At 38.9% G+C, this 18,479-nt stretch overlaps 1 protein-coding gene across 3 annotated transcripts in view; it reads right to left on the reverse strand.

Moving 5' to 3' along the window:
* The window catches only part of SNX9 (sorting nexin 9), a 61,507-nt gene that overhangs the window by 22,986 nt on the left and 20,042 nt on the right, over positions 1 to 18,479 (reverse strand). For 2 of the 3 annotated variants that reach the window (XM_066546925.1, XM_066546927.1), the window contains exons 3-7: positions 17,683 to 17,757; positions 16,396 to 16,518; positions 2,753 to 2,936; positions 1,831 to 1,984; positions 385 to 469 (exon numbers count right to left, since the gene is read on the reverse strand). In XM_066546925.1, the coding sequence (XP_066403022.1) occupies positions 385 to 469; positions 1,831 to 1,984; positions 2,753 to 2,936; positions 16,396 to 16,518; positions 17,683 to 17,757 (621 nt within the window). The remainder of the gene's footprint in view (positions 1 to 384; positions 470 to 1,830; positions 1,985 to 2,752; positions 2,937 to 16,395; positions 16,519 to 17,682; positions 17,758 to 18,479) is intronic. The other variant, XM_066546926.1, reaches the window with a different exon arrangement.

Below are 18,479 nucleotides of genomic sequence, written 5' to 3' on the forward strand. Positions count from 1 at the left end.
ACAAATGTAGCTCTTACATGTAACTATCTAGATAATGAATAGACAATGTAACGCATTTGCTCTGCATCCCAATCCCAAAAAGGCAGATATTCATCACAAGTATGCAGATAAAGCATGAGGAAAAAAGTACTGAAAAGAATAATCATCATCACACTTATGATTTTTATTATGGCAGTTCTATTTCCAATTATGTGTTCATTATCAGTTTCTTCTGACCCAAACATATATAGCAACCTTGAGGATAAAAGTTCAGTAAAGAAAACAGGGAAAGGTGAGGAGGATTATAAAACCCAACCAACCAACAAAACCCAGCCAACCAAGAAAAAGAAAACCAAAAGAACCTGTACCACCCACACAGAAAAATTATACACAACCCCAGCTTACAATTATGGGAATTTTTTCTTTGGGTTTTGCTAGCTGCTTTGCCAATAGATACTGTTCCATTCCAGGTTTTGCAAATCCAGGAAACCTAGCAATAAAATGAGGTGATTAGTTAATTCTCCTTTCTTTGACATATGCAGAACTACCTGCCATTACAGGAAAAAAACCCTAAATATTTCTCAAGTATAGAAAAAAGTTTACGTGAATTACTGTAACAATTTTGTGTGTGTCCTGTGTGTCTGTGTGTGTAATAGGCCCCTTCTTGCAGAGCAAAGTTGTTATTCCTGCTCTGCTGACCATCATACCAAACATAACAGGACGTCACAAAGAATCATCTATCACTCCTCTGCAGCCTCACCCTCTCAGGAAACACCACACACAGACAGATGCTCATGCACCTGAGATTTCAAATTACAAGAATTCAATCATCTGAAAGAATCATAACAAAAGATCGACCAAGAGCTTCTAAAAATGAGTTATCTTAAATAATTTATCCACCAATTAAAAGGAAGCCAAACAATCACTATAATATTCTAAAAGTCTTACAAAATGTCTTATAAAAAGTAAATGGTGGTCCTCTTTCTAATTAGGAAGATAATTAGCCCTTGCAGTACTGCCAAACTGCTTGCAGAAATATGAGCAGTAAAGCAGGACTTACTCCATGGACAAAAAAATCTCTTATAAAAGGTATTTTTCTGAGTTTACAACAAGTAAACAATGATGTACAGGTACTCATGCAACACTGGACATAAAAACCCACTGATGAACAAAATTAACTAGTCATGCAGAGACTGTTGATTTTAGTTAGATACCCAAGGAACCATTATTCTACAATCTTTTTCCATCCTGCTTTCATCTATTCAGAGATTACCACACACTAGCTCTCAGAGTAACAGCAGCTTTAGAACAAACAAATATTAAGCTACAACATGAGACAATGCTAGTATAACCCTGAAAAAGCTTGATGCTACTGTAGAATTTTTATCTATAAAATCAAACTTTCTGTGGCTCAAGAATCAACATGGAAGATGCACAAACACAATAGAACAGAACTTTTCCCCACCAGGAACTAAGATTGCTCAAGAACACTGGGGCAGGATCTCTGATCAGCTTCTACTGTATGAACAAGTCATCCACCACCTTCGACTTTCATTAAGAACAAACTGTCAAACACAGTTAAATTTCAAAGACTTGAAGCTCAGGCATTGTGAAAGTGTCATCTGCCTGTATGACCCCTTCAAAAATTACAGAGCTTTGTCATGTACTTTCAAGCTTTCAGGGATCTGTGTCCACTGCTTGCTTAAGGAATATGGTGAACTACAAATCCACCTTCTCTTCTGCCCCAAAACTGTAATTTACATTGCTTATTTCAAGGATGTTGAATTTACACATCTTGACAAATTCCAATTCTCTTCAATATATACACATTTCCCCTGTATTTTCCATTACTTGTTAAGTGGTAACTTCATAGCAGCTGCACGAGAATTTCCACGCTGGACCCCCCCAGCCTCTGATGCCTCAGTCTCCTTGTAACCAAGGTAAGATGGTGAAGTTGATTTTGGGTCATCCCAGTCATCATCCCAATCATCGTCATCAGCAGCTGCTGAAGTACAGGAGGGATCAGGGGACAGGGAAAGGAGAAAGTTACATAGTTTCTCTTCAAAAGCAGAAGCATGTACTTCAGCACTCACATACATATAATCAACGAGGTAAATATATGAAAATGTCTTTCAGCCTTCTATTTTACTATTCCTCCTCAATTAGCACTATCTCCATCAAATACAACCTGCAAAGCAGTGCACTAAAAATCCACTGAGGAAGAAGAAAATAAAGAAAAAAAATAAAGAAGAGATGATGGTGTGTTAAGATGAACTCAATTGTGTTCCATATTCATAGACTCCAAGTTAGCATTCCTCAGTTATGGGTTCTTCCCTTAATTTAGACTGTTACTACAAAAGGTAGAGAAGCCTTCTGAAAAGCTAGTCACTTCTTAAAATTAAAGATTTAAGAGACTATTCCTTCAAAGGCCTGAGAGCACAAATTCAAGGGAGTTTAAAAGTTCGTTATGCAAGCTGAACAACATGCCTGAGAATAGATCATGTACGTACAAGACTTTGGTTTGTCAGATTTCCATAAAAGTTTGAGGTGTTTGTTACTGTGGAACCAATTTTTTTTAATTATTTAATTTTTTTAAACCCCTACTAATTTAGTGTCCAGCTTACCCACATGGCAATGTGCTATTAGGAAACTGGTTTGGTTTTGTTTTTTTAAATAAACCATGGTCTATAGTTATGAAAAATTAAATAATTCTTACCTCTACTGTCCACCTACCCTAATTTATTAAGGGAAAAAAAGAGCATTATTAGCACACCTGGTCCTTGATATGCCTGTGGATGACCAAATGCTGCTGCTGCCTCCCAGTTATTTGAAGCACTGCTCCTCTGGCCAGGTGCACTTTCAGGTTTCGCTGCCCAGCTGTCAACAGCATTTCCATTATCCCAGTTCCCAGACTTCCCAACGTTCCAGCTGGACCAAGGATCATTGGCAATGCTTGCCTACATTGTATGAAGACAAAAGTAAAGAAGAATTGCTGAAGAAATGACCAACAACCAGATACTTTCCTCTTGAAGTCTTTCACCTCCTGTTGGTAGGCTGAGTTTGCATTCAGCACTTCACTTGGATTTAGAAGCAGCTGCCAAATCTTGCATTTCCAGCTACACAACTCTTGCATGCAGCAAGCACTGGGAAGAACTGCTCAGCTTTCCAGCAATGTGACACCAATACATACTAATAAGAGTGCTTCTCCTCAGGGTAACTAAATTATTTGTTGCAACAGTATTAGGAAGCAATCTCAGCCATGGTAATTATTTTACACTGACACCTTAATAAGTATGGTACTTGTGAACTATTAATTACCTAAAGCCATGGGCTAATTAGCACATTTAAAACCAGAACTCAGAAGTCAAGAATTAGGTTTTTGTAAATACTTATTTTATCAAACTTAGATTAGTGGCTTTACTAAAAGCAAATAATAAATTGCCCATCCACACCATCACTACTGGTGTGGCAGTTAGGGAGTTAAAGCCTAACCTGATGAGCTTCCCTGTCAGAGCTTAACTCATTCACAGTGAAGATGGGGGAAGAAAACAGACATCTGCCAGGGAACAGTCTGGTATCTCCCTGCAGACCTACTCTCTCAGCATAAGCTTGTGGTGAAGGCACTCACACACCCCCTTCTGCCAATGCTGTTGTGGAGGTGGAAACCTCAGCGAAGGAGTGCAGAGCAGACATGCTAAGTGCTGCATTTGGCAAGTTCATCTTGGCTTAATAGCTTAGCATCCTGCTCAGCTCCTTGATTTTAACAGTACACTTTGAAAAAGCATTGACTAGTTAAGTGTAGTCTACTCCAGACACTTAGTGCAGAGACTTGCCGGCAGAAAGAAAAACTGCACACATATCGAAACCCACACACCCGAAGTGTAGGAGGAAGAAAGAGAAGAGGAAGGAAAGCAAACAAAGCTGAGAAGGCTTGTTTTGTTCAGCAGAGGGAGAAACTGAGTTTTGTAAAAAGAAGTCTCAAATCCTACTGATGCTAGTTCATTATTTTTACCATGAAGAAGCATATAAAAGAAAAAGTGCCTTATATAAATTAATTACTATTAGACTACAACATTTACATGTATCTTAGAACATTTGCCAATACAGGAAATTTAATAAAACTCCCACTAAAAATTAAATTATTATCTGCAAAAATGTTGCATAAGTGTCTTACACAAAAAAGATACAGCTACTCCACATCCCAATTTTTTCCACTAAATATTCTTTCATCTCATTTTAACTTTGATATTCTACTTAGGAATAAGAAGTCTCCCTTCAGTTTTTCCTTAAATAAAGTCATCTGACAGTCAGATTTCATAGACAGTATCAAATCATAAAGACTCAAAAATTATGTTATTACATAACACCTTTATATATTTAGGTTCACAACTCCTTACAGGATGTGGAAATTAAGACCAAGCCCCCAAGCTGGGGAGAAAAATCACCATTCACAAGACTCACAAGCATCAGTAGGTCTCTAGGAATTGAGAGAGAGAGACAGATTATGTGGAAAGCTTCTATAGTGATAGCTTGGGAATTTTTTATTTTTTTTTTGAGAATGAAACTGATGCAAGAACATTATTCCCTGAGGGAGCAACACTCTTGGATAGCTGATACCCAGTGCTACTTCGAGCAAATTACAAAGATAGGAAGAGAGCAGACTGGTGTAAGCTATCTTCCTATTTCAAAGAGAAATGACCACATGTGGCATTAGCCAGAGCTCATTCCTGGCTAAATGAAAACACACAGGGCTGGGGCCCAACCACATGGAAAAGCATGCTTGATTCTAACATAACTTGGAGCACCTAGAAAAGACTAGTCTGCATAATATTAATGCGCCAATACTTCTGCAATATATGTTTTGCTGATCACTAGCAAATGAAAGTCCAGAAGTGGCATGATCACCAAAAGACTGAGTAAAGTTTTCCTCTTTTCTGTAGTAGTTCATATGAAATCTGGTACATGAGTAAATGGTAAAGAAACCTTAAAATCTGCTGCAAAAAAAGAGGAGGGCAATAATATTGACACTACTAAAGAATGACTGTCAAGAGCAATCATCACATTCACAGACAAATGCTGATATACACAGATGCTGTACAGCAAAGGGAAATGTATTACTTAAATTGTGCTCCCAGATGTCTTATCTCCATGTACCTAGGTGGAAGCACTCTTCAAATCAGAACAATTTACTTCTAAAGTGTCCAAGAAAGCTGTGGGGTAAGCTCTTACCCCTAGGTGTATCACCTATAGGCTATAAAAGGGGTGGAATATACTATTCTCCCCTCTGTTCCTTTCAGCCAAAGGATCCCCATTTCTTCTGAAGCACTGGGGAAGAGAGTAATAGATGGCTTAGGAACCTATAGATCACAACTTTCAAGGAGCACTTACAGGACCCTCTTCAACTTTCTTGAAATGTTTTCCTACATGCACACATACTGTGGACACTCCTAAGTGGCAGTCAACAATCAGAAAACATGGAGAAGGGCTCAGGAATCAGGCCTGCCATCCTCAAGGTCTTGGAGCATCATGGAGGACCAACTAAAGACACAGCAATTATTAAAAAGGTCATCTCAGCCCCAGTGAGCAGTTCTGTACATTTCAGCCACTGACAATCTTCATACAAGAAACCATTTGTGTGGCCTAGCCCTGGCTGAATAAACCCTAATTAAACCTCAAGTATTTTGCATCAAGCCACGTTCTTACAGCTTTAGTTTTCCATAACTGAAATTGATAATCCCCTGGTATTTCCTTAGTGAAGAAAGGTGAAGAGCCCTTGCAACAAGCTGATATTTAGTCAATATAATTTGATACAGCACATCTAATATCCAAGTATTCAAGCCTTCTCAAATGTACACAAAAAGAATTGCCACACCCCACAACTAAGAAATTGATCAGCCTTCAAATTAAACATTGCAACTCCTTGCTCCCCAAGGTACATCAGCCATAGCACATTTTCCAAAGACTGATCAGGAGAGCAGAGCTCAGCCCATGGGTGATTCAAACAAGAGAGATTAAATTTAAGGATAAACTGAGATTAAATTTAAGGATAAACTCCTAAAAGGCAGCTGATTCACCCTTATGTAGACTATTAGGTACTTGCTCACTCCTACCGTCCTAGGAGTAAAAACAAGACAAAAGGGCTGTGTTGGGAACTGACAACAGAGGGAACTATTGCTGAATGTTCTAAGAGAATTCCACTAAGGGCAGATTCAAGCTCACTACAGGAACAGATCACTACTGGTGGGGCCTGGAGGATGGGAAGAGAAGCCTAGTATGTTTTTAAAGATCTAATAATAGTTGAATGAGAAAAAATTCCACCACAACAGAAAAATCCTCAGCTTGGAAGCGGAATGTCAGTATCTTTACCAAAAGAATAATGAATTAAATAGGAGAAGTGACATATTTGCTCTTTTCCAGAGAATTCAAAGCTATTGTAAAGACAGTAAAGCTAAGATGAGGCACTGAGGTATCTCTCTGTCCTGGCTAAAAATCTTTATTTGCTCTCCTGGCCAACTAATTTGTTTCTGGCAGACTCCTTCCTCATATTAATGCATGCCCCTGATGGACAAATAGGTCCACTCTACTGCTGAAGGACAAAAGCCAAAACAAATACAATGTTCAGATGGTAAAACTAATTTAGGTACCCAGAAAGACCTAGGTGAAGTGTGCCATCAAAAATAATGACCTCCAACTGTAAGAAATACATCTTGAAATCTACTCAGAGACAGAAGCCATGCTGAAGCAGTGAGTAGCAAAAGTAAGCCTGATCAGATCAAGGGAAGTTCAGGACAGCCAAAGCTGAAATGAGAAGTGTTATGCTCTTGAAGAGGGGTTTAAAAGAGACAGACAGCACAGAGCAATGGCAGAAAACACAAGAAAAGTCAAGGTGACTCAGCTCAGTAGCTCACAGGAATGAACATACCTCTCCAGTTTTATAGCTGCCTTAGTTACCTGCATGGAAACAAAGCCTTAAGCATACTCAGACATTACACTAAACTTCTTTGGATAACAGTCTCTGACAGACACATTTAAAAAAAACCCAAACAACTGAGTATATAGACAGACACCTTAAAAATCAAGTGTTTTTCTCCATGAAGAAAGATGAAGGGCTAAAAGCCTATTCTGCAGCAATCACAGAACTGCATTCACTGTGCTGTTTAACACAGAACAAGTGTGCACATTAGCAGATAACTGAAGCAGCTGCCATACCCACAATATTTTATGGCTAAGCTTTCTTCTTGGTAGATAATTACATTAGCATTGTGGTACAGGGCATTTCTTCCACTTCTGAAGGAAGGCTCTCTTTTCTATAGTACAACATAAACATCCTTAAAGAAATCCTCTAGGAAAAGCAGAAGTGGAGATGGGCTGGATTTTAAAGAATAACCAACTTTATGGACTTAGATACTAGAATGTTCCCTCAGATAAATACTTGACAGCAACATGACCTCCGGAAGCAGCTGCCAAGGAAGCTGTAGTAATGCTGTTCTAGGAACCCATCTGTCTTTCAGCCACTCCTGTCTTCTCACTTCCTTCCTGAGGAAACAATCATCCAACACCTCCACTACCAACCCCACTGCCCCCTTCAAAACTCTGCACCAGAGCTGGGCTTTGCCAGCCCACAAACAACCCAAAGCCAGACACAACTACTGGTCACTCCCTGTTTTCAGCAGGAAATAAATTTAAACTACCAGTGGACAAACTGAGATAGCAGCATGAGCAGAGCAGTTAGTCTTTTGTTCTTTTCCTGTTTCAAATTCCATTTCCTTACCTATAAGGTTATTCACAGCCAAACTGGACTAGGGGCTGCATTGCCTGTGCACAGTGCAGACACAGAATTTCCATCTATCATCTCCTGATACAGCACAAAAAAAAATCCATCTTTGAAGTATGGAATGGTGTTTTAGAAAGATACATAATTTAGACTTGAGTAAAGAATACTGAGTGATAGGCTGAGGGGAGGGAAAACACGTCTATTGTCACCCTGACTGCTTCAGGGAAATTTTTTTTTAAATTAAAGTTTGCTTAATTTCAAATTTCAGACACTAAAAATTCTATATAATTTATTCAATGGAGTTCTCTCAGGTTTCTCTTTTTGTTACTCACACCTGCATATGTAAATGACAATCAAGTCACTTCTTTATATCCTTGTCTTCTCTTAAGCTGATTTCAATTCTTAATGGTTTTTTATTGAAACACAGATGAGAAATTTGAGACAGTTTTCTAAATAGCAATCACAGCAATGCCAGAAAGAGAAGAAAGACTCCCTGTTCCTCTTTGATGTCGACTTGTGTCATCTAGACATCCCAGGATCCAGCTACAGAGATTAAACAAGGTTTTAGCCTTCCTTTTTGGGAAAACACTCTATTTTTGTTTGGAAACAGAGAAAGGGGTATCCCTAGTTGTCTTTTTTTTTTTTTGAGGAATTTAAGAGTGTTACTGCCTATTTTCAGTTTATCACTTTCAATTACAAATGCCCATGATTCTACTTTAAAAGAAGTGCTCAGTGAGAAAAAAACCCCAAACCAAAAACACCACCAAAAACAAACGAACAAACAAAACCCCAAAACAAACAAACAAAAAAAACTTGGGAAGGAAACAACATATTGCAGTAAGCCCCCTGCTGTGGTGCAGGGGAATGTGCAACACGTGTGTGCCACATGGCACTGTAAGTTTGCAGGTTAGCTGAAATGCTAACAATCCCAGGCATCAGTACAGGCTGGGGACTGACCTGCTGGGAAGCAGCTCTGCAGAGAAGGACCTGGAGGTCCTTGAGCATGTCCATGAGCCAGCAGTGTGTCCTGGTGGCCAAGAAGGCCAATTGCACCCTGGGTGCATTAGAAAGAGCATTGCCAGCAGATTGAGGGAGGTGATCCTGCCCCTCTGCTCAGCCCTGGTGAGGCCTCATCTGGAGAGCTGTGCCCAGTTCTGGGCTCCTCAGCAAAAGAGAGACATGGAGCCCTTGGAGCAGATCCAAAGGAGGGCTACAAAGCTGATTAAGGGACTGGAGCACCTCTCTTATGAGGAAAGGCTGAGGGAGCTTGGCCTGTTCAGCCTTGAGAAGAGATGACTGAGGGGACCTCATCAATGTCTATGAGTATCTGAAGGGAGGGTGCCAAGAGGATGGGTCCAGGCTCAGTTCAGTGGTGCCCAGCAACAGGACAAGGGGCAGTGAGCAGAAACTGATGCACAGGAAGTTCCACCTGAGCAGAAGGAAGAATTTCTTTACTGTGTGAGTGACTGTGCACTGGGAACAGGTTGCCCAGAGAGGTTGTGGAGTTCTCCTCACTGGAGATAGCCAACAACCATCTGGACACAGTTCTACACCATGTGCTCTAGGATGACCCTGCTTCAGTTGGGAGGTCAAACCAGACCCACTGTGGTCCCTTCCAGCCTGACCCATTCTGCAATTCTGTGAATCATACAAGGAAAAAAAGTATACCAACACTGTAAATTGTGGAAAACTCTTTCAAGAGTAATATTTTGCCTGAGGGTATGGGTGCAGATGAAGGCGACGAGTGATCACAGTATTACACCAGTTTAACAACTTCCTGCCTAAACCTTTGCATTCCACTGGATCATCCACAAAAAAACTCAACACAACTCTATAATTGGAATTGATAAAATCACAGTCATATGTTGATGGTTATTTTTTAATATGTAAATGTGATTCAATTCAAAACAAGCAAGCCACTATTTTCAGTACTGTAGAGAAGCCATTGCCTTGAACTTTGTTTAAATGAAAGTTGGTCACAAATTCCTGTTACCAGTCTGAATGCAGGTGGTGGAGGGGAAAGAGTTGCTCTCAAATCACATGCAGCAATAGAGGATTTTATAGTGTCATTATCTGTAACAGGAACTAGAAGTTACAACTGTAATTGTAACTCCCTTGGTGAACCTACCTGCATATTTTATATGATAATTTAGCATACTGGTTTAACAAGACAAACTGGACCTAATCAAGTACAAGCAAGTTACATTTCCTGTGATGATACTTCTCCTTTACTACACACACAGATTCATCAGAGAACAGAAATGTTCTCTGTTACAGGAATTTAATAACATGCATGTCAGAATTTCCACATAAGTAGAATACTGCACTTTTAATACAAGCACTGTATTTATTTTCTTTAATCTTAGCATTTATTGCTGCTCACAGCAATTCAGGGAGGGGGAATGGGAGTTATGGTATGCAAATTTAACATTCCACCACTTCATTGCAAAAAGCCTGAAAGATATGAAGTAAAATTTTTGGAAAAACTTCCTTAGTGCTCTCCTTACGCATGTTCAACAACTTATATCTACATACCAGGTAACTTGAGTTGCCTCAGCTCCTGGACATCAAACTAAGTGTTTTCACTAACTACTCATCCTGTCTATACGCCAAGTCCCACAGCTTTCAGAAGGGAAAGGATTCTGCATACATACGAATCCATTTATCTCACTTTGCTTCTGTGAGAGAAACTATCCCAACTGATTCCACTCTTACCGTTGGATAAAGCAATAAAAATATCAGAGGTTTCTGTTAAATGCTTCCTGACCTATCCATGAGGCCTTGCTGCTCTGCTGAAGACACAAAACATGTGGATTCTCTAGGGTCAACATGAATCAATGGAAAAATCTCTAATTCACAAAAATACTAACTCTCAGGATACTTATTTTATCCCAAACTAAGAAGAACTGTACAGTCATCTTCATCAAGAACTAGACTTAGCAGTGATTAGAGAATCAGTGTCGAGAAAAGGGAACAACTCTTCTACAAATGCAACATAGAGTTTGGTACAAGAACTATTTTTGTATCTTAAATACAGGGAAGCCACATCTACAGCCCCTACGTCAATGAAGCTGTGATCCACTTCCACCCTGAAACAGAGAAGCAGTAACCCAATTTATTTTCATTTATACATTTCTAATACTAGCTTTCTATTCAGCAGAGAAGGGAAAAAAAAGAAAGAAAGCAAAAAGGCTATACTGAGCTCTAGAAGGAAGGGAGGAGAAACCATACAAACTAAAATATACAGAATACTAAAATTTATAGCATTTCTATCCTCTGTTCAAGGCTGCAGGTTACACAGGCTGTAAACAGCTGGACTACATTTTGGCAAGTTGTACATACAGTCTACTTATGGACCACTCATGAAATTACTGTACAGAGAGTGTTTTAACTTCCCACAAAAAGAACTAGCTTGCGCCAATATAGTTGTAACAAAATCAAAATAATTCAGATAAACACTATCATTAAAAGAGAGATGCTACTTGTTCACAACTTTTAAAGCATTTTAGGTTAGATAAATGAAAAAATACCACAAGCTGTGGTTCAGAATAGGGGAAGAGAGATCATTGCTGTTAAAACAGCAGTCTCTGAACCTGAAACACAAACCAAATAAATGCAAATACATCCTTAACTAGAGAAGCACTAATCTTGACCATCAGAAAAAACCCTAAACCAACCCAGCTGGAGGAGACAACTCAGAATGAATTTTACATTACTGATTGTATTTCCATACATACTTAAATTATGAAGGCTCCAAACGCCACCAAGATAATAACCTCTTCATCAACTGCAATAAGAAGCACTATCTAGAAGTGTGAAAGAGAATATCCTCTATTGCTACAGCCTCTGGAATAAACTCAGTATCAAAGAAATACTGTAAGAGAAAAACACGTGATGCATTTTACACCAAAAATTATGATCTTTTTGTTCACTATTTGATAGGTTCACTTGGCTTAAACTGACAAAATTAATATTCATTTCACTGCCATTATTATTCCAATACCAACAGAGTCTACAGGTAACTTACTTTAAGATATATATATATATATATATATATATATATATATATATATATATGCAACTTTAACCAATAGAAATAGCATAAATGCTGATATACTTACTCACTGGCTATTCCAAATGACAGACTGAAACTAGCACCTTGCATTGCCACTCAGAGGAACAGTGGATTGACAAGAGAAGAAAGATTACTCATTCCCTTTGCTCTCTATATCTAAGAGCTACCAAGTCAAAACAGCATGAGACTTAGAAAAGCCAAGCCAAGCCTCCATCCTCAGCAACTAAGGCTTCCTTAAATTGTATTTTCATGAATAATTTTTTAAAGCTTTTCAGACATTAAAGCACAAATGTTACAGGCAGATGCAACATTAAATTCTCCTATCTGCTTATCTTCTTCTAAGTGTGTGAATAGTTACCTTGAGTCAAATTTTTCCCTCATTTTGTGTTTAATTAGCTTCATTGCTTCCCCTTTGCTTTCATGTCCCCAGCATCTTCTCAGATAGCTCTTTAAAAGAGCAGCTGCAAACTTTATCAAGGCAGCCATTGCTGGGACACTGCTGATGCAAGGAATGAGCTGGAGAGAGTGAACTGCCAAGGGTCAGGTAGAATTTTTCTCCTTAGGAATTATCTCTGTGCCCCTTTTCTACTGTCACTTTACATCTGTGGCAACCCCAGGCAGGGTACAATATCAAAGTGTTGCTGTGGTTACTGAGTCTTTCTCACTGAGGAAAAGGAAGGAAAAGGAACTGCTTTTAATAATTGCTCTTTAATTACTTTTCAGGAGATTATTTGCTGAACAACAACAAAAACCTTCTTAGGAAAATAGACAAGAGAGCAGACAGGGATAGAAAATAGACAGGGAGCAGAACTGCGTTGGAGTCAATGATTTTTAACACCAAAAAATTATGGTTTCCAGAGTAGGAAACCAAAAGTCTCTTGTTTGACTGGAAAGCAGAAAGGGATGGGGGAAGAAGGAGAAGAGTTGCTATTTATCTTCCTGAGCAATGGTTATGCATGATGGGGCTCTGCTTTCCTGGAGGCAGCTGAACACCTGACTGCCCACGGGAAGCAGAGAATGAATGCTTTATTTTGCTTTGCCTGTATGTGAAGCTTTTGCTTTACCTACTATGCTCTATCTCCTTCCAAGAGTTTACCCATGTTTATCCTTCTTGTTCTCTCCCCCACTCCTCTGAGGGGATAATAAGCTGCTGAGTGGCTTGAGCTGCCTACCAGGGTTAAATCACAACACTGTGGTTTAACTGGGCTCCTAAAAACAGAAAAGGAAAAAGCACCACACTCACATTTCAACTCAGCCAGATCTATTATTTTTAATAAAGCTTGGCACTGAAAGACTACACAACAACCTGGTTTGGGTTTTTTTACTTACTGTTAGAAGAATGGAAGGAATTCTAAGAATTATAACATCTTCTGACTTACTGAATTGGGGAGTGGGGGCATTGTACAACCATGTGTATGTGAGAGTGACAATGTTTATACAAAGCAATTTCTTCAATACAACAGTAGTAAGAAAAAAATCCTAAATCATCCTGTTTATTTAGAACTGCTTTTATAAAGATTTCTTGTAATAAACTTGCCACCTAACCATGTTACTGCAAAATATAATAGATACCATCATATATAAGCATTTAGGAATATTGCTACATCTTAGTCTACCAGACTAATCTATCTACAAACATTTTAATTCCCACTACAGTGCCACCTCCAGCATCCATTCCCTTTACACTGACACACAATTTATCATTTTTCTTAACTCTCCAGAGCCTGAAGTGAGTTTTGTTTAAGATTAAAAACTTTGTATATTGACCAAGTTGGTCATTAAAGCTTTGAACAGGCTGTGCATCTGAACTCAAGTCGAAATGCCTCAGCGAACTCATGTTGAAAAACATAAATGTTATTGCAACCAAATTCAGAGTAATACATCTAGGAAGAAGGGCCATACCCACAAAGTAGGAGATTGCAGTCTTATTGAAAGTGGCTCTTATTGAAAGAGACATGTCAGTTTGCAAGGGATGAGTGACTCAGCCTGACCTCCTGGTGCAGTATTACTGGAACCAATGCAATCCTTCTCTCTATCAGGTGTTTCTACACCAGTGCAGCAATGTCAAATCTGTCTGACACTGCGCGATCGATGCTCACAGGAGCAATGCACATACTTCACTGACACAAGATCAAAGTCACTGCAGAAGAAAGCTTGCTTTTCTTCCTGAGAGCAAGAAAATAGGATCTTGCACCACACAGAGAGAATGAACGGACAAAATTTCTTAATTAAGGAAACAATTAGCCATAGAATTTTTGCAAAGAGAAAATGCCTGCACTAGAGAGCTCTCTGATCCGGGAGAAAGGCCTAACAGTCAAAAGTGGAAGCCAGAACTGCTTCCAGACTGCTTAGTATACAAATTAAAATCCCATTAGCAATAAGCCACTAGAAAAAACTACCAGATATATGCCAGAAGCTGTGGAAAGCAGTACTCAAATCAAGATCTACAATTTTCTAGAAATAGCAGTTACTAAACTCAGTTAAAGAAAAAAAAAGACTTGAGAAAATGAAAATAACTTTTGACATAAAACCCTGATCACATAACAGAATGGTTCCTCCTAAGAAAAAAAAACATGAAAACTGAAGACCTAAAGACACCAGCCTGATGAAGGCTTCTCCTGCGTCTTGCATGGCCTTGACTCCATCCAGGTGCACACTGTCCTCCTCCTTCCCCCCCTCCATGTCAGTAATAGAGTTTTACCATAATGCACTACAGTACAGTGGTCCCCCCAGCTATCTCACACAGCATTTGAAGGATAACTGAGAGGAACAGGACACTTCTAAGAGCAGGGCACTGATGCAGATGTGACAAGCTATTTTCATGAAGTTACCCCTTTCCAAAATCTATGAAAAACCTCGCAATCTGTATATATTACAGGGACAGTACACTGTTGATCTTCTGTAAACTACAGTGTAAAGAGACCACATTTTCAAGCTTTTCACTGCTCTAGAAATGCAACTTCCAAAACTAGATTGCCAAAGTAATTCTCTATTATTTAGAATATAAGAGATTTTAACCTTTATTTTTTAACTTTATTTTAACCTTTCCCATTGCACAGACAAGACTTTTTTTCTTCTCTTCTCCAAGCACAAGCACAATGTGTTAAGCACAGAACAAGCTCTGACAGATACCTCTATTCCCATTCAAAATATTTGGTGTATTAGATTAGTAAGTAATTCTTCCTAGATCAAATTAAGTTATGTTTCTCCTCTGAGAAACAGTACTCTCTGATTTGGCAGCAAGTAGCTGCTGCAAATATCTCAAGCCTTCTCAGATGCAAAGTTTTGCTAGAAACACTACAGCAGGAAAAAAATGGGGCAAGAGTAACAGACAGCAAGGAAGAAAAGAGGTTCCCCATTTCGCACTCAAACTACTGCAGTTTTTACTGAGGCAAAACTAACCTATAATCAAAACCTTTGGCTCAGTCTGACATGAAAAACTCATGAAGGATTTAATGAATTCTGTGTTTAGCCTTACATATTAACTGGGTATCAATTAAAAAAAATAAACATTGAGACAGTCACAGTGAGGTTTGGAGTCCTCTAGTGAGGACATGCAATCACAAAATAACAATCCTGGAATTGTCCAGCTGACTACAAGGAAGCCCAAATCAAACACTCTATAGTCAATGAACAACGTTCACTGTCATACAAAAATGTCCCATGTAGAGTTTTCAAAGGATCTCACTTCATGTCAAAGTCCTGTGGTGCAATTAAGAAAACTAATAACTGATATTTAACTGACCTATAAACTAGGTGTGTCCCCCCAGCTGTTACCATAAGTAATGCATTTACTTTCCAACACAAAAGACCTTTGCATGCTGCTGTTGGAAAAAAACGCAGATTTTGTTCTTCTGTTGACCTATGGACTTCAAAATGTTTAGCTTCCTACATGTGGGACATGCACCAGTCTGCAGACCATAAAAAACCACTTCTGTTTAAGATAATGTGTCCTCAGATATCTAACCTGGAACAAAATATTTGCTGCTTAATGAACTGGTACACCAGGCAAAAAGCTATGAATAGAGGAACAAAAATATTCTTGCAGCAAACCGAAAGTCAGCCTCTTCTCCAATTGATAATGCATGAGTTTACTTCATCTTTTTTAATCCAAGAAACTTCTCTTACTCAAATTCTGAGAAAGAAATATATCTATTCACTCTGGCTGCTGATGTATAGATCCCCTAATTGTATAAGACATCAAAAAATGAAAGCTCCGGTTCCTTAATAAGGTTAGCATACTAAAAGAAGTAGCTTGAAAATAAAATACATTTGCTAAGAGTGCACTTACACTTACAGAGACTGAAGTAGTCACAGATTTATATCATTGCAGACTGGAAAGAATAAAAATGCTCCATTTCTGAAAGTGTTAAGACTACTAAATTTTCCAGCAGTGACAGCATCTGACCAGTCACACACATCATTAATATTCAACAAAAATGTTCCCTAATGAAAACACAATTTTTTTAATTAGTACTTTCATGAAGGTTCACAAATAAAGTACAGCAAGCAATTACATCAATAAAAGTTTCCATGCCCACAGCGCCCAAAAAACCACAAGACCTACCTGATTACTGCTTTTGGCAGCAGAGTTGGTCTGAGCTGTACTTGAAGAAAGGGAATCAAAAAAGGCCTGATCGGCTAATGAGTTACCACAGCTAATGCCATCCTTTGCACCTTCTGTTATAATCTGAAATGGAAAAGATTGAAAAAGATTCTTCATGCTTCAATTAACCAAATTATGCTTTATCATGTATAATCATCCTAACACTCATATCGCTAGACTTTAAGATGTTTGCATATAACCTTTTTAAATTCAAATTCAATTGAATTTTTTACAAGAAGCTGACATGATACTTTGGAGGATTTACTTCCACACAGATGGAACTAGGTTGCCTTACAACTACAACATACAAGACTGTTGTGGCAGTGAACACCTGCCTATAAATTTCTTAGGGAATAAAGGTTGTTAATGTAAGTGCCTGGAGACTGTTAACTCAGTGCTCAGGAGATGGAGTTGGGCCAGTACGTTTAGAAAGCCAAAAGCTACCAGACCATGAGCTAACCAACTGAAGCAAAAACACAAGGTCATGCGAGCCAGAGTGATCCTGCTTTCCCTTCCCCTCCTCCCCCTTTTGTTTTTTTTTAAGTAAACACAGCACTGCTGAAGGAAGAGAGATACATGCCTTAAGAGGCTGCAGGAATTACAGCCAAGGTATTCACCCACCTAACCAGCAACCTGCACACATGCAGACACTGGGCCATCCAAGAGTGAATGTGATTGCAGGCTTTGCACTGTGATCCCATTCCGCCCCCAAAACAATACCACTGGTCTTTAAACAACAATCAGGACAACACACACTGAAGAGACAACAGAGGGTCTCAGTAAGAAGAAAAGCTGAGTAGTCCCTGGACTTGGTGACCCACATCCTGAGCCCCAGAAATGTGGCTCCATTCCAGATTTATGAGCATGTGTCAAGTCTGCCACAGCAACACCAGTGTATATGTGCATTACTCATTTAACTTCCATATTGCTATCTTCAGACAGAAAAAAGCCCCAATCATTGGATTATGAGACCCCCAAACCACAGCAGATTCAAAACAACTCATTTTTTAAATACTCAAGCTGTATTTACTATAGACAGCTTCCTCTTGCATTTCTTGGTAAACCACTAAGGAAGCTCAGGAGCTTCGGATGGCATGTTTGCACTGGTGTCCAAAGCCAGCTACAATTGCTACAGTGAGACTATGTATTCCAAGCTTTCTGTTTGAGCATTTCAGTTTGGTCAGCAAACCAGAGGATGGCCTTTTCAGAAGTTCTGCTTTCTTAGTGCTGAGCAGTGTAGTCACTTACCTCAACATAATCTGTTGGAACAAGTCCTCTCTCGCCTTGGCTGTTTTTTCCTTCTAACCAGCCTCCACCAACATCCTAAAAGAATTAATACAGTCATGATTTTGCTAGATGGATCCCACAACATGCTTCAAATAGCTCAGCAGGAAGCACTGTCTTGCTGTCAAATGTCAAATGCTCAGCAGGAAGCAATGTCTTGCTGTCAATGTTCAAAACACAGCTATGACTGTGAAACTGAACAAACTCACTCAAAGCTGCTGAAGCAGCAGATATTCATTTAAACATAATGCATACCATGCTGATTTTACACAGCTATTCTGGACTTCAAATTTTAACAAGCATGAAGGGGAAAAATAATTGATTTTTCAGCACTTTTGATCATTTATGAAACCACAATCAATTGTCTGGCCACAGACTGCATATAAACACGGCTATTAGTATGTCCATTTCAATGAATTAATTTTAATCAACAGACTATAAAGAAACAAGACGCAAAGAACAAAACCCTTGGTGATATGTGTAAAACCTCTGCCTCATTTATTGAAGGTGCAGACATGTGATGAGTGAGAGCTATCACCCACAGAAATGTTAAGGCTATTCTCAAAAATTAAAAAAGCCACATGCCACATAAGATCTGGACTGATTCTTTCCACTTCACATTTCTTTTCAGAAGCAGTCTTATGCTATTAGTTTAGAAGGAACTAACAACACTTCAGCTCTGATCTCAGTGGGACATCCTGATATTGTTTGGGGTTTTTTAAACACATATTCTACATACACTACGAAAGCTCTGTAGACAT

This window comes from Molothrus aeneus, chromosome 3 (assembly GCF_037042795.1).
Source record: "Molothrus aeneus isolate 106 chromosome 3, BPBGC_Maene_1.0, whole genome shotgun sequence".
NCBI classification, from domain to species: Eukaryota; Metazoa; Chordata; class Aves; order Passeriformes; family Icteridae; genus Molothrus; species Molothrus aeneus.